The sequence below is a fragment of the Lycium ferocissimum genome, chromosome 4 (genome assembly GCF_029784015.1).
Source record: "Lycium ferocissimum isolate CSIRO_LF1 chromosome 4, AGI_CSIRO_Lferr_CH_V1, whole genome shotgun sequence".
In the NCBI taxonomy this organism is placed as follows: domain Eukaryota; kingdom Viridiplantae; phylum Streptophyta; class Magnoliopsida; order Solanales; family Solanaceae; genus Lycium; species Lycium ferocissimum.
Genome location: NC_081345.1, coordinates 31,530,390 through 31,548,030, shown reverse-complemented (window position 1 = coordinate 31,548,030; position 17,641 = coordinate 31,530,390). Strand labels below are relative to the sequence as shown.

At 31.5% G+C, this 17,641-nt stretch overlaps 1 protein-coding gene across 1 annotated transcript; it reads right to left on the bottom strand.

Annotated features, from left to right (window-relative positions):
• Window positions 1-12,647: 12,647 nt before the first annotated feature.
• LOC132052293 (uncharacterized) lies at window positions 12,648-16,426 on the bottom strand. The gene is made up of 4 exons (XM_059443777.1): window positions 16,331-16,426; window positions 14,687-14,945; window positions 14,313-14,507; window positions 12,648-13,463 (listed from the first exon to the last, which is right to left on the bottom strand). The coding sequence occupies exons 1-4, from the start codon at window positions 16,420-16,422 to the stop codon at window positions 13,068-13,070; spliced, it is 942 nt and encodes a 313-aa protein (XP_059299760.1). The 5' UTR covers window positions 16,423-16,426; the 3' UTR covers window positions 12,648-13,067.
• Window positions 16,427-17,641: the final 1,215 nt, after the last annotated feature.

The window sequence follows — 17,641 nt, the reverse complement described above, 5'->3', positions numbered from 1 at the left end:
CAACTATTACCCACGCGTACGTATTTACGAGCTTCTATTAGAGTACTGAGACATAAGGACGGGACAGGACCCCGTCGTACCCAAATATGTACACAAAAGGATGTATCAACAAATGGCACCTCCGGAGTAGTGGAGTGCTCCCCGTGACTCTGTCGAATAGCTCTAAGAATACGGTCGCCTCGCCTACCGTGGGCATGAACACAGCGTTCAAAAAGAAAGGACGTCAGTACGAATAATGTACTGAGTATGTAAGGCATGCACAATAACATGATAAAGAGATGCAAGACTATAAGGTAAAGGGGTAACCTGTAACTGATTTCCTATTAAGGCGGAGTCATGCATGCTAACTCATATAATAGCAATATCATATCATGCAAGCATATGTATGTAACTACCCGACCATCTAGGTACGGTGTGATCATCATTAGCCCGCGTCCGGGCCTCCCGCATCCGAGGTAAACATCCTACCCGCCCCACTAGTTGTGTACGCACATGCCATCTAGACATGGTGTATATGCCGCCCGCCTTAGCGATTACGCCGGCCGTATGTAGCATGGTGTAATCTCATTATTATATACTTATCATAAGGCATGCATAAGAACTCAAGTAAAAGCTACAACTCTATCGGGGTGACTTAAGGTCGAGAACCCCTGATGCCATTATGGAGTAATCATGATCATCATGTCTCACCTTGAAGGAACTAGCATTATAAGGTGAGTCTAACAACAATGAACAACATCAAGGAATCATATAAGGATCATTAGCTTCATAAGAATATCACATCATGAGCTTTAGGGTCTCTAGATTCAGATTCATTGTCATCATTATCACATTCATAACACGTCTCTTATCATTATCTTATGAGTAGCTCTTAATAATCATAGACTTATAATTTCCGGAATATGAGAAAGTCATGGAAAGATAAAGGGAGTCATATTATAGGAATCATGCCTTAGAAAAAGAAGGGACTGGCCTCACATACCTTTATGTCGCTCTAACTTTACCGACTAAGTGCTCCCCTTCGATACTCACAACTCTACATTCAAGAGAATTCGTACTAAAATTAGATAATCGGAAACATACTTGAAGCTAAACTAAGGCGACTAAGGGCTAACGAAAATTGGGCAGCACTTCCTTTGTTTCTACAACGTTCTCCATATAATATAACAGCTCCCAAACATCAATAACAACATCCATAATATCATAATCAATAAATTTTGTTAAGCTAGACATTATTCAATTATCAAAATTCCCTCTCAAGGTCATCCCTAACCATAGTTATCACCCAACGTCGCATTCATTCACATATAATGCTTTATCAACATCCTTAACATCATTCATAACAAGATTATACTCATTTCATACTAAGAATCATAACTCAATTGAACTTACTGCTCACGATACCACTGTTTCCATATTTGAGCTCATATTCTATATTCTCCTTTAATCCAAGTCTTTCAACCACTCAATACCTCTAATAACATGAAATAAGTGCAAAACTCACCTTTGAATATGTAGGAATGGTCTTTGGATGAAGATATTCCACTAGAGAAAAACCTCAACTTCAACACTAAAGAAGTTCTTGGCTTGTATCAACCCTAGTGAGCATCCATGTACTTGATTTCCTTGATTATTGGCGTTTGATGTTTGATCTCTCTTGAATTTATGTTGGTGTGGTGTATAGGATGTTCTATAGCTCTTGAGAGGTGTGGAGAATGGATGAAATGAAAAATGAGGACTTGGGGGTCTCTTTTTATAAAAATTAGGAGCTACCCGACGAGGATTATACGGACCCTTATACGGTTCGTATAACTTATACGGTCCATATAAGTGGCCGTATAATACCTCCAGTGAAAGACCCCTCTCTGGACAGGTTATACGGTCCCTTATACGGACCGTATAAGTGGTCGTACAACTCAAAATTTCTGAAATTGCTCTCGTTGTTTCGTTTAACTTCCAATCCTTATGGAACCTTCTTAGCACTTGTTTAATACTTCACTAACCATCTAAGGAGCCTTATAGCCTCTCCTCGAGACATTACTAAATCGACATTAGCTCGGTACTTCGCAAAAACCCTTCCAAAACATGACTCATACTTTGCCTTCCTCAACGAACTTTCTCCTCTTGCCTCAAATGCCTTTGGAATCTTAATTAGAATCACTAAGTACCCTTTCTTACTTGTAGGGACATCATATACTTCTTACCCTGCGTTAGTCTATTTGCCGCACAACGACATGAAATTTTTCGAGGTGTAACAATAACCTACTCCCCTATTTTTCCTGCCCCAATCCACTTCCTAAAATAACCCATTCTTCTTCTATGAGAAAATCTGGCGAACCACATAATCGATGAACTACCACGGAGAAGGAGACAATATTGGTGGTGAAGATGGCGAGCGGCACCGTCTCTGTTTTTTTCGAAACTTGTAGAAATTGAACGCAGATATTTTGATGTGGTGTCTTTATAGAAATGATATATTACAAAAGAATAAGAGATCATGTCATCACTCTTGTGCTCGACGCTAAAGATCTATGTCATGGGAAACTATGCAGTGTTTTGTAAAATTGGTTTGTGTGAAAACCACAGTCAAGTTGCCCTCTAGGGATGGAAGAGTTGCGTTGGTTCCTTAGGCAGATATGCCGAATCATAATATTGAGGTTGTGAATAATACTTTTGTGAAAATATTTGTAGTTGACATGTATGACACAACTCCGAGTCTGATTCTTTTGGCTATTTTAATTGTTCAAGGTGGAAACATTTCTTAACTATGATTCAACAACACAAAAACAAAAGAGACGGCGCCGCTCGCCATCTTCACCAGCAATGTAAACCAACAACATTGTCTCCTTCTCCATGGCAGTTCATTGATTCCGTGGTTCGTCAGAGATGGCTGGTTCGCCGAATTTTCTTAGAGAAGAAGAATGAGTTATTTTAGGAGGTGGGTAGAGGCGGATAAAATAGGAGAGGGTTATTTTTTATGAAATCAGGTTATTTGAATAAAGGGCAAAGGTGCAAATATACCCCTCAACTTTGCGATTTAGAGCAGATATACCTTACAAAAGTGGTGTATATATACCCTTGATGTTACAAAATGGTGCAAATATATCCTTTTTGCTGACGGGAGTTTTTTACAAAAATCATTTAGGTTTTTTTTTTTAAATTAAAAAAAATGTCACGTGACTTTAAAAAAAGTGTACCTATTTTTTTTAGTAGACCTATTTTTCTAACGCCATGGTAATTTTTTTTCTGTGGGCATAAATAACCCAAAATTATAACGGAAGATATTTTTAGCTATTAAAATAAAGTAGAGGGGTATTTTTGACCCTTTTCCCTAATAAGAATCCTTAAGCGACAACATGAGTCATCGTCGATATATACATGATTTGAATAGAACTTTAAATGATTATCCAACCACTATAAAATACTCGTAAAAATAATAGTAAATTAACTCAAAATCTAGAGAAATACTAACATAGAAGAAAAGATACAATCTGCTATCAATTCATTCATGGAAGATTAAAACGAAACCTAAAACTCAATTTTGATTTAACTATAATGGAAGTTCTTAATATCAAATTACCATTTATCTTACTGATGGACAAAATGGATAGGAGATTGACAAAAGACCATATAAAAGAGAATTAATAAACTAAAAAATGAATGAAAGACTTACCTTCTGAAGGAATTGGTAAGCACGTTCACTAATTTGTAAATTATTTGAACGGTTGTGCCAAACCAGTGCTGATTTTGTCGAGCATTGTGACCAATATGCCATCTTTTCATGAACTTTTAAAGTTGGGTACATTTTTAAACAATTATGGTCTTTAGATATTTAAAAGGGTATTAAAATCAATAATTGTTGGCAAGTATAGAATACCTTTTTGAAAATATTAAACATACATAAGACATGAGTGATGAGGAAAAGAGAGCATAGTGCACAAAATTGGCAGCGTGTGATGGGAACATAAACATAGTAATTCGTTAATTTTCTTTTGGAAATTCGTAGGATTAGTTTTCCTTTTTTATTTTAATAAGTAAAATAGTTAGGTTATTAAGAAGGGTATTTTAGTAATTTAACTTTTAAGTTTAGGGGTTCATGCTTTTAATATAACTAGTCTCTATGAATGTGCGTTGCGCGTTATTTCCTGTTAATCATGAGAGGAAAAAAAAATATTATGTTTAGTTATTTGTAACCATATATTATTTTTGTTACGAGTTCTTTTATCCATGTTGGAAATATTCATCGAAAGAAATAATCTACACCAGGGATTGATTGACCATATTTTTTATTTACGTCATTACAAAAATAAAAGTATGGAAAAAATTACCAAACAAAATTAAAATATTGGTCATTTTTTCTCAAAAATTCAAGGTTTGATGAGAAATACGTTTAATAACATATTGATCCATCAAAGTTTCACAGAATTATAGGGGCGCGGCTTTTTGCCTAAGCCTAGATGGAGCTATATAAGCTATTTTAATTAGCAAACAAAAGAGAATAGCTAAGCAGAGAAGAAACAACTCAAGTGCAACATTTAGCTTAAGGTGGAATCTGGTGCATTAGCTTTACCCAAAGACTAAATTTTTTATTCAAATGCATAACTTATATTGTTTTCTTATACCTTTGTAACTTTAAACAAACAGGACGCTTAATTGGTAATTGGTATTATAAGTCCATGCAAAAGGACTTGCTACAAATTAGTAGCTGAGATTTTATAGCTAAAGATGCATAATGTTGTAGTGATCTCTATCAAATTGCCGCATTTTCCTACTTAAAATTATACTGATAGTTATTACTTAATTATTCCATTTGTTTCAATTTATGTCTTATTAGTTACTATTTGGAATGTATTAAAAAAAAAAAAAAAAAAAATTCTATGACCTTGTTATTTTCATATGCTTTTTAAATATTTTGAATTGTTAACTATTGTAATTTATAGTACACTTTATGTAGTTTCTAACTTATTTGAAAGAGATTTAAGATTCTATATCAAATTCACATAAAAAATTAATTAGTTTGACCCTCGTATTCTGAATCAAGACTTATAAATTGAAACGGAGAAAGTACCATTTAGGAACTTAATTTAACGATGTTAAAAGATTGTTTTTTTCATTTGATCGAATGTATGTTATATATATTGCTCTATCTACATTGAGTTCGGCAAAAAATAAGATAGAAAACAGTAGTTGGTTATTTATATTATCATTTATATCTTTAATGACTCAACGTAAAACCAATCTACTACTCAGTCTTATTTTTTGTTTAGATTTCAGGATGATAACAACTTATCTCTATTCTTGATAGCGTTGAGATTTAGGATTATAGTTTTAAAATTGTAGTCAAATAACAATTCTTTACTGGAAATCAAAATTCAAGCTAAGATATCTAGAAAAATCCTAATATAATTACGCTGGATTTAAAATTTTAATTTTTTAGTTGAGTTCGAAGTCCTAGATATTAGGAAAAATTAATATTACAATTTTATCCAATGTGATATTACTTTTCACAGAAAATTTTAAGGGTATAAAAGTCGTTCAATACTTGAAAGATATTTTGGTCAACCAACATTTATATTCATGCTTTGCACGTTATTTCCTGTCAGCCTCAATCATCGCAAAAAAAATTATTTATAAATACATACATTTATTTTATAAGGTACAAAAATGTTACTATTATAGTATAAGATTATATCTACTTAATATTTCTTTAAAAATGATTTTCTTTTGGTATATATATTTTTCTTTTTTTTTCCCTACATGGAAAACATGTTATGACTAAGATACTTTAACATTAGAGATTAACGTAACTACCTAATAGACGGATAAAAACACACGCAAAAAAAATTGTACAATTGGAACTGGAAGTATTACTCTTGCAGTTTCTTATTCTTTTATTTTTGTTACTATATTTTGTTTCTTGTACTTTCTATCGTATGATTTTGTGGTAGTTATTTTAATGTTCCTTTTTCAGCTTTTTTGTCATGCTTTATATAGTATTTTTCCATGGCCTTTTACTTCTATTATTTCTTTTTCCGCACTACTTTGCTTTGCTTTTCTTTGAGCTGAGGGTCTACCATGAAACAATCTCTATACCTCCAATAATAAGGGTAAGGTCTGCATACACTCTACCTTTCCAAACTCTACTTGTGGGATTACATTGGGTATGTTGTTGTTGGTATCGTAAGTATTAAATTGGAACACTTTTTTAGGAGTTGAGGTGTTTAATTGAAACATGATTTAGTTCGAGTGTCTAAATGGAATATCCTAACAACTTTAAAGGGCTTATGTATTAAGCCTATATTTATCTGTTGTCAATTACAAATATAAAAGTGTTTAAAATTGTTTCTAAACAAAATTAAATTATAAGAATATCTTTCAATTTTATGAATATTTAGTTAATATTTATATAGAAAATTTAAGCTAATCACCAAAGTAAGATACAATATTCAACAAAAGAAAATCAAGTCGTCGCCGTAAATTTTTCTAACTTCATGATAGTTTTTATGATGAAATGTTTAGACGAACAAATAATTTTAATTATTTTTTTATTTTAACATAAATTTTTATACCCACTGACTTGCAAAAGATAATCAATCAATTTTAGATAGCTATTTTTGTGTTTTTTCCTCCTCCTATTTTATTTAAGCATATCCATATTGATTCCCACAATAATATCCTAATCGACAGTCAATCAACTTAGTTACACAAAATCACTTTTTAAATTTTTATTACATAAATGTCATCCATCTTAAAATTTATCACACAAATGTCATCAAACTTAAAGTTTTTTGTTTTTTGTTACAAAAAAAATCATCCTACTTAATTAAGTTATCACATAAAAGTTACATTTCTATTTTTGTTACCTAAAATTCATCCAACTTAATTAAAATTTACCATCTGCACAATACTTTTCTATTTTTTGTTACATAAAAATCATCCAACTTAATTAAAGTTTATTATACAAAAATCCTTTTTAAAAAAAAATTGTTAAATAAAAGTCATCCAACTTTGGCCAAGTTAACTAAAAAGTGAATCTCAGCTAAATTCTTATATTTTATACTGAAACTATGACATGACACTCTAAAATAGCTAGTTAGCTTAATAAAATATTAAATGTAATAGATCAATTCAGACACCTTCAGCCAGATTTCCCTTCGTAACACTAAATTTGGCCATTAATGGCAGTATCAAAAGGGTTAGAAGCGGGCTCTTTCCTTGACTGCTCGAATATAAAAGATTTTTAAAGATTATAAGTCTCTTAAATTTTTTATATTAAATTCTAATTAGGACTCTCAAAATCAAGTGACTTAATTTTTGGCTTAAGAATTCTTATAGTTCTTGGATCTACGATTAAGTAATGCTAATGTTCGACATCTAATGTTTTAAATTTGTTAGAAAACTTCTTATTTACGGTTAGTGCATGTTAAAGTTTCTACAATGATTAGACTTTGATTTGGAATCAACATGATTGGGATTAGAATCGGAATCCGATGCAAACTCATCCTACTAATTGGCAAAGTTTTTAATGTTACAATATACTTAATCTATAAGGGTAAAAAGGTCGTTTAATATTTGAAGGATATTTTAGTCAATCAATATTTGTATTCATGCTTTTAAAATAATATAGATAGATATAGATATAGATAGATGGATAAATAATAATAATAATAATAATAATAATAATAATAATAATAATAATAATAATAATAATAATAATAATTAGATGTTTTATTAAATTTTGATTTGCTGCAGGGGCAAAATCGTAATTCAACTTCGGAGATAGGAGCTTCCCACTTTTAGTATAACTAGTCTCTGCAAATGTGTGTTGCACATTATTCCCTGACGATTTATCACACAAAAAATGTTAGGTAATATTACTTGTAATTGCATTATATTACAAAAATGTTATTAGACATTAATTTTAATAGTTAGGTAAAGGATATTATTAGACAATTTAACATTCTCAATTTTATAATAACACCAACCTTTCAAGTTTACAATATATAGTGAGAAATATTTAATCCTTACAAACTATTAAAATAGAAATAATACACATTCGATAACCTATCAAACCATCACACCTCGTACCATTAGATGCACCTTCAATGATCCTAGTATAATCGAACCATTGTGTTTTAGAAATGCATCAGAGATAAATATATTTTAGTGTACGTAGGTGTGTAGCTCTTTTTATACATAATAACTTGGGTATTCTAGGTAGAAATTAAAAATAAAAATATATTTTTTAGCATTGCACGAGAAAAAGAACGAAGATATATAAATTATATATCCTACGTACAGGAGAGTTTGAGTATGAATAGGATTGGAATTATTAAAACAAAATCTAGATCTTTTTACTGTTAATCAAATGAAGTGTCCAAGAATTTGATTATTAATGGAGTTGAAATTGCTATGTTACCATTTGTTTTTTTAGATAAGAATACACCATTTACATTTTGATTTGGATTATACAACTAATGAAGTATTTTACATTTTTGTACAATGAAAAATAGAAAAGAATTAGGATTAGATTTAATTAAGGGTATAAAAGTCGTTCAATACTTAAAAAATATTTTGGTCAATCAACATTTATATTCACGCTTTTAAAATAACTAGTCTCTATGTTCGAGCGTTGCACGGATACCCCTTGTCGATTGTTAAATTAATTAATTTACTTGCTTGTGGTGTGGTCACCTAATATCCAAATTTTACATAGTTTGTTAGAACCTTAAAAGATGAGTTCTTTGATTTTTCTAATTATAGGAGCTTTTAAAGCATTCTTTTATTTTCTCTACCGATAAGCTACTTGAAAAAATAATATTTAATGAATCAAATTAGTAATTGGCTAGCAGATGATATACCAGTTATTTCCTTATAGTTGTTGCCATTAAATAGTAGTTAGCAATTTAAAGTATATGAGTCTTAAATTATTTCTTGATAACAAAAATCTCAGAACACATGACCCTATCTTCTGGGTTGTGCTAACGCAATTTGTTTTGGGGGTTTATGCTATATTATCTCAAAATTCCTGTAATAACTAAAAAAAAAAATTGTAAAATAATATCTACTCTAAATATGAATTAATTTTTATTATCTAATACGGTTATTCAGTTTATTTAAAGAAAAAATTAATAATTTTTTATGAGAAGAGGCAACTTGTGCTAGCAGTAAATATATATTAATAAATACTAACAAAGGATTAGAATGTCTAACCGATAGTAACAAAGAGTTAGAAGATCTAATGGGAAGAAATAATACCTTTCAAGAAGTTAGCTGAATTTTCTTATCTTCTTTCTGAAGCGCATACCAAAGCTTAAAATTTAACACTCCTTAAAAAGTTTACTATGAAGAATGTGGAATACTGGATTGTTCTATAGAAGTATTTGACTCCCATATCAAATTAAGTTGGGAGTACAATTCAAATTGAAAAAGAAAAGGAGATCAATTTCCTCAAAAAAAAAAAAAAAAAAAAGCGAGTTCATTCCTATAATATTTTTTTTGCATAAAGTGCCTAGTAGTAATTGTATAATAATATTCCTAACGTATGTAAATAATATTCCTAGTAGAAATAGGATAGTAAGTTTTGTTTGGTATAAAAAGTATGTTTAATAAAAAATAAGATTAGATCTTAAGGGTATTAAAGTCGTTCAATATTTAAAGGATATTTTGATCAACCAACATTTATATTCATGCTTTTAAAATAATACTAGTCTCTACGAACGTGCAGTTGCACGTTATTCCCATTCAGTCTAAATTATAGAAAAAATATTAGATAATATTATTTGTTATTGTAAATATTTATTTTATAAGTTACAAAAATCTTACTAATAGTATAGGTTGTATCTACTTAATACTCTTTGAAATTGATGTTCTCGGTATTTATTTTTTTTCTTTTTTTTTCCCCATATAGAAAACATGTTACGACTAAGATAATCCAATATTAGATATTAAGTGACCATATTTTTATTTGTTATCATTTAAGATATAAAAGTGTTGAAAATTGCTATTAAACGAAATTAATCTAATTAAATCGGGAGTACAATTCATAGAAGAAAAAAAAAAAAAAAAAAAGGAGATCAAATTGGTAGTAAGTTAGTAGTAATAGACGTACAATAAGAGATACGATTAGTAACTTTATTAGTTAGTAGTAATAAATGTTCTATTAGGTAGTTCAATAAAAATAGGATTCTTAACGTTAGTGGTAATAGGAAAATAGTAGTTCAATAATAAATAGGATAGATCTCACTGAGGGTATAAAAGTCGTTCAATATTTGAAGGATATTTTGGTCAACCAACATTTATATTCATGCTTTTAAAATAGTACTAGTCTCTCTGAACGTGCCTCGCACGTTATCCTCTATAAGTCATAACAAATTTTAGGTAATGTTATTTGAAATTATATACTCCCTCCGATCTAAAATAATTGATGTTTTAGCCTCTAAAAGTTGGTCCAAAATAATTTTTTTCACAAAATCAAGATGGTATTTAATTCTTTTTTCCCGTATTTGGCCTTGGCGCATTCTCACATCCCCACGATAATTGTGTCAACCTAAGAAAAGAAAATCATAATTTCAAAACTCTTTTTAATTTTTAGGAATAAGTAACCAGAGGGAGTATTATTTATTTTATGAGGTACAAAAATATTATTAAAATGTTGTTTTTGGTATATATCTTTTATGTTTTTACTATGTGGAAAAATTTGTTATGACTAAAAAAAAAAACCAACAACAGGAATTGAGCTAGTAACCATATACTGTATTTATTTTCATTATATACTGAAAATCGTTATTAAGAAAAATTAAAAGAATATCAATCATTTATTTGTGGAAGAAGTAAAATATATTTTGATAAAAAGATACGTGTTAGCATTTCGCATATAAATAATTCACGCAAATTATAGGATAAACGGTTTCACTCATCATAGATGAGAACTCATAGTTTTCCTATGATCCCACTCTACAAAGAATCATAGTTTTCCCACATCCTCCAAATACACAAATTGAAACTCAGAAGATGTCACAAATTAACCTTAAATTCTAGTTCCTCCCTCGTCCTCCAATACACAGTAAAAGTGATATTTGACAATACACCTATGGTATATAACGTAAGATTTGTGAATATACAAGATTTGTTGAATGTACTTGTTACCAGAAAAGTAAACTTATTGCATGGTATCCATAGTTAAATCCTAAAACAACTCATGATCATCCAGCAAATTTGATTCTATAGATGCTTACCACATAACTTGTGAGACATAGGAGAAGGAATTTTGAAATTACCTGAGATCAATGGTCTACACGTAAAGATAGGAACAATTTCCAGTAGGATCATCTATAACACAAAGATAAATTAAAAACTTTAATAAATCCGATCAGCATTACAAGGGAAAAGTAATACGAACGCCAAAATCTTAAAGAGAAAAAATCGGTAGGTTATATGCAATTTACATATATGTGATGCATATCCAATCGTACGATGGTTTTTTTTTTTTTTTTTAAGTGTTTCAAGCGGCAACCGTGAGTGCAATATGCTGATGAAACGTTTTATATAGATTAAAGTGTTCGTGTCCAAGTGAAATTAGTATGGATTTGATACTTTAGAAAATTCGTATGGCATAACAATTGGAATAGCCGAAAGTTAAAACAACACTCTCTTCAAATTAGTAGTGGGATTCATATTCCAACAAAAAAGTTAAACGGCTAATATTAGTTGACTTTGGCGTCCTATATATATATATTATAATAGTCCTAAATACGCTAATTTTATCCACCATCATGGATTTATATACTGAACAAATATTAACTTTGAAGGCCAAAAAAATCATCAATTTTTCCAGCATAATTTGATCCATCAATATTTAGATTTTTAATATTCGTATTTTTTATCCTAATGCATGTGTACCATGAGTTAAAGTCCTAGTAGGATACAATTTTTTATCCTAATATGTGTCATTCCACCTGTATCCTTTCCTTGTATGTCTTGTCCAAATTAATTAATGAAATAGCTAAAGGTATAAAAATCGTTCAATATTTAAAGGATATTTTGATCAACTAACATTTGTATTCATGCTTTTAAAATAATATAGATAGATAGATATAGATATAATATGATGATTAGATAGGTAATCTTCTTGATAAATACTTCCTGTCTCAATTTTTATGAAAGGCCTTTTTTTTTCTATATAATAAAAGTATGTCACCTGTCTAAATTTTAATTCTTTGTAGCACTTCAAAATTGAAAACAAAAAACGTGATGTCAAATTATTTTACTTTCTAAATGTTAATTCTTTTACTTGCAGACAGAAAAGAAATCGTAGAGTACACGATGAATTTGATATCAGACCAGGTCAAGTAGGAACCGTGGAAAAAAGACAACTTGTTTTGCTTAGTGTTCCTAGTGTATAGGAGTATCTTTTTTCACACTCATGATTCTATATAATGTTTTAAAAAAATTTACAAGCATGTAAACTCCTTTGAAATGGTTACAAGCAATTTTACATTTACATAAAAGATACAGCACGAATTCAAGTATATCTCAGAATCTCAATCCTACATGGATCCCTTTAAATAGATTTCCATCTCCTAATCTTGAAGTGACCAAATTATAGATCCTTTCATGATAGAAGTCAAGCTCCTTAAACAAATCAATAGAAAAGGTTGCTGGACCAACTCATAGTTGCAACAAAGTAACAATATACATTTCTCGGCCTTTTGGCTAAGATCAAGTGTAGTTGAAATAAAGTTACAAATGGTACACGAAAACACATGCAAATGATCTATCCAGGATGTGATTACTAGAAAACCAGACCACCCTTTCAGCTCTTCTCCAATTTAACGCATCCACCAGAGTTTGATGATTATGTAATCAATTTTAACAACTTATACTGAAATGTATTGTTTCCCATAAGCAATATCAATTTTCAGTAGGCACTTGATCAGTGAGCACACGCATTGTAACATAATCTCTATGGAGCAGTACTCTATTGCTTCTATCTGTACTCAATCACAGTCTCGTTGAAAAGCAAAAGAAACTGAGCTGATTCTTGAATTAGTCTTCAATGCCCACTTTTAGAAGTTTATCTCACGTCTCTCAGCAAAGAACTTACCATTCACAAACTGGTCTGAGATAAGAGCAAGCCAGACTGCAGTATCAGCAGCGACTTCAGGAGATGTATGCCCAGCCCACGCAGTCATGGCAGTCTTCACCCAACCAGGGCAATAGCAATTCATATACATCTTATGACCCTCTGGCCGGTCTGAAAGTATCCTCGCCATTAGCCTGGTGTAAGCATTAGCAGCAAGCTTTGACAATGAGTAGTCAGTAAACACTTGTGGCCATCCCCCAGATTCCCATGTTCCATCTTTCACTTGTTCCAAAAATGTGTTCATGGTACTATCGATCAGTTCCTCTGACAGGGAATCCACATCCTCCAGTTGTTGTCTCAAGCTGACATTTGCTATTCTCTGGTGGGCATCAAGCAAAAGTAGATCATTTTGAGATGTGAAGATAAAAGCTTATTTGCATATTAGAGACCTCAAGTAGTTGTTGCTTTTGATAACTAACAAATATCTCCTATGAAGCATCCAATCAGGGTGAATTATCGAGCAAACTTGATTTCGAAGTAAACGAACGAAAAGGAATATTCTTGCAACCCCTCCCCAAACCCCTAAGTAGGCGTATATGAAGCTCAAAATTAAGGATTCATTTTGTTGAGACGAAACATTAGTGTTTGAGAACAGAAGACACTGGTGGTTTACACAGAGAAAACCTATAACTCACAACAGAGGCGTATCTAGCATGTTAGATGGGGGTTCAATTGAACCCCTAACTTTCGACGCGGAGCATAAATTTATGTATAAAAATTTACTAAAATTGTAATAAATAGTAGATATGAACCCATAACTTTAAAAATATAATGGGTTTAATGCTAGGAATCTCAGGATTGAACCCATAGAGTTTAAATCCTGGATCCGCCTCTGACTCACAACATCTCTGTTCATACATAAAAGGGAAGCTTACCGGACATGAGTAGTGTTTGAGAACAGAAGACACTGATGGTTTACACAGAGAAAACCTATAACTCACAACATCTGTTCATACATAAATGGGAAGCTTACGTAGACCATGTATGATATTTTATGCACTTAATCTAACTGTCATGCCATCACATGAAACATAATAAAAAATCATCCAGAAGAAATAGATTCCACTTCGGGAACCTTGAGGAATTGCTAAAAGAGGGAGCAAGATGGACAAGGACAATAAGAGTGAGAAGAAGAATAAGAATGAAAAGGAAACAATAAGGCACTTGCATTCCGTCTGCCATTAAGTCTTCCCAATCGTGAGGTCACATTAACAATGCGGGCGCCCAAAGGAGAAGGCCTCATTAATGGAATCATAGCTTTAATCATATTTTTGGTGCCAAAGTAGTTGGTCCGGATAATGGTTTCCGCAAATTCCACTGAATTATCTGTGCCAAAATTGAAATTGACTCCTGCATTATTGATCTGAACACTTTCATATCATTAGCCGAAAGGAATAGGTTTGCAACTGAACAGGTAAAAGTGATTACAAAAAGATTGTTAATCATGCATCAATTAAAAAGCAGTAAATTATTTGAAAACTAATCTGGTTGTACATGCTACCAATGGTAGCCGATAATGAGAAAATAAAGTAGATGTAGTACCAATATATCTAAACCGCCATATTTTTCTTTTATCCAATCAGAAAATGTTTGAACTGATGCTGGGTCCACAATGTCCAATTGATGAATTACCACATTCAAACCTCCTTCTTGCATAACTTTCACAGCTTCTTCACCAACACGAGTATCCCGTGATGTAAGAACTACCGTTAGGCCTTGTGATGCCAGTTGACGAGCAATTTCAAATCCAATTCCTCTATTTGCACCAGTCACGACAGCAATAGTGTCAGATGACCACCATCTGAAAACCATACGCCGTCTATAAGTGTAATGCACAAAATCAACAACCTAAGGTAAACCAATTTTGACAGGATGAACCATATTCCATCTCGATAGTTATGCTGTTGAAATAGTGATAATCTAGAACTTCCCAAAACTGATAGGAACAATTAGTCAAAAGAGTATCAAAACACTTTGGAGCATCATCTTAGTACAATTACCAAGACTGATTGGCAAGTGAATAAAAGAACTGATCATTTTCCCATGATATGGTTAGTTTATGTTATGATTCATAGGAACTCTTATAATCTGGTGCATATATGAAGTACAAGGCCAGCTTGTGGAGAATGGAAGAAAACCAATTTTACGCCGAATCAAATTATCTTCATAGTTCTTTTTCTAAATCTGTTATTAAGCTGATTATACAATCAACAATGTCATTGATTACCATTTAAAAATGCTAGAGCAAACATGCAAAAATAAATGCACCAAGCATAACAGGTTTAGGTTTCTATTCTTCGAATGAGGTTGCTAAAACACCTTCACATCTTTGCATTTCTAATTTTGTGGTAGCAAAGAACATACATTTACAGAATCATATGGTCACTTTATTAGAGCCCGACACTGCAACATTTGGAGTGCACAGCTGTTTGCCCAATAATCATAAGAAACACACTGAACAATCTTCACCCAAAACGTTTATCCAGATCCTAATTATATGCGACAATGCGCTTCTTTTGAGTTTGTCATCTAATGCATTTCTGTATCTCATGCACATCTATCTGGATAAACCTTCCTAAGGTTTCGAGCTTACCGAAGCACTTCTCCCTTCTAACAACCTTCCGCATAGAGCATATTACATAAAGACTACTTACTACAAAGCAGTATATTGGAAGTTAAGGTGCTTCAGCACATGTTCTTTATGCTCCCAACAAGTGTCCAATGCACATCAAATGAAACCATCCCCAAAACCATAAGATGCTTTTTTTAATAAGTACTCTAAAATTGAAGATGCTAGAGACTGTTTCATCAACTACACACTGTTTCCTCTCTTATTAATTTATCTAATCTTTAAAAAAAAAAAAAAAAAAAAAGAAAGACACCATCTTGATTTTTCTAAAATCCTAGGCTTAAGCTACGGGGCAAAATAAAGCCTTTAAGCACTTAACAATTAAACCCTTTGACTGGTAATTTATTTTCTTTCCTCTGAATCAAATGCAGAAAACCATAATTTGGGCAGGGGTATTTTCGACCCAATTAAGGACAGAATGTCAAGAAAACATTTTTATGGATCAAAGGACAGCCCAATTAGACAGGAATAGTGTTGTCCCAGGTACATTCTTGATGGATCTTAGACAAATATAAAGAATTGAAAATTGTAGAAAAGAAACAAAAAAAAAAACTGACCTTTGGTGATCAGTATAAGGAATAGTACGGAGAAGAGAGATTTCTTGGCGTCTCTTCTCTCTTCTTTCCTGTGCTCTCTCCTTTTTACCCATTATTATTATTATTATTTTTGCTTCGGTAAACCCTCGCATTCATATACACTGCTATCTGTTCCCTTTTCTATTTTTCTTTTTCGGTACTCTTTTTTTTTATAGCTCTCGAAAAAATAAAAGCAAAACTTAAAAAAAAAAATACACAAAATGTGCTTATTATCAATATTTTTGTTATAAATATTATTATAATATTGTGATGTCTATCTTTAGGAGGAATTTTAGGGTTTCTTGGGGTTTGTGACTTTGCAAGTAATCGGTCTCACATAAATAGAGAGGTTCTCTTCATTGTATTTAATCCTAAACAGAGAGAAATAAGAACTCTCCCCTCTTCTCTCTTTCTCTACAATTATTCTTGTTCTTTACTTTATTATTTTATAACACGTTATCAGCACGAGTCTCTAACTAATGGAAGACAGAACTAGAGAACGATTTGTTAGAGGATATTCACGTTTCGACAGGTATTTCTTGAACTATATTCTAGAACGTTTATATGCATTGTCCATTGTTCTTGTAAGCACTAATTTTTTGTAAAATGATTTTGATGTGCATATTTTTGAATAATTAACATCATGAGCAATGCTTGCATCTAAATAGATAATCTAAAATATGCATACATGTAATTACGCAAAATAAAACCTTTTGAATTGTTCGACGGTTATAGTCTAGAACAAAAACAAATTTAAGGCTTCATGGATTTTTTTAATTGTTTATGTTAATCAATTATCACGAAAACGGTAAATGGGTGTAGCCGGTTTGGCTATTAAGTTTATTTTACCCGAGCATAGAAAATTACGCCATTGATTAGATCAAACTTTGGATAAAAAGACCCCTTTGATGCAATTCATCGTCGGTGGCTAATGAAAGTTGCAAATTTAGCGATTGGGTCTTGACCTACTTTTATTATTTATTATTAATAATTAATACTATTAAAATTGTACTATTACATGGGCGTCAGGTTTTATACAATAACACTGTTCAAGGGCTTACTGCGACATCGTCCTTATTATCTGTGTTATTTTTCTCATATGTTTGTTGTCTATAAATCAGATTTTTATGTGTGATATGACATACGAAGTGATTATAATTCACGTGCTTCATTGTAATTAAATTTTTTAACCACGGAAGTGATAATATTTATATAAGCATGATTAAAGCGAAGATATGTTAGAGAAAGAAAAAAAAAATCTTAACATTATATGTGTCTCGATTTGCTCCTGAA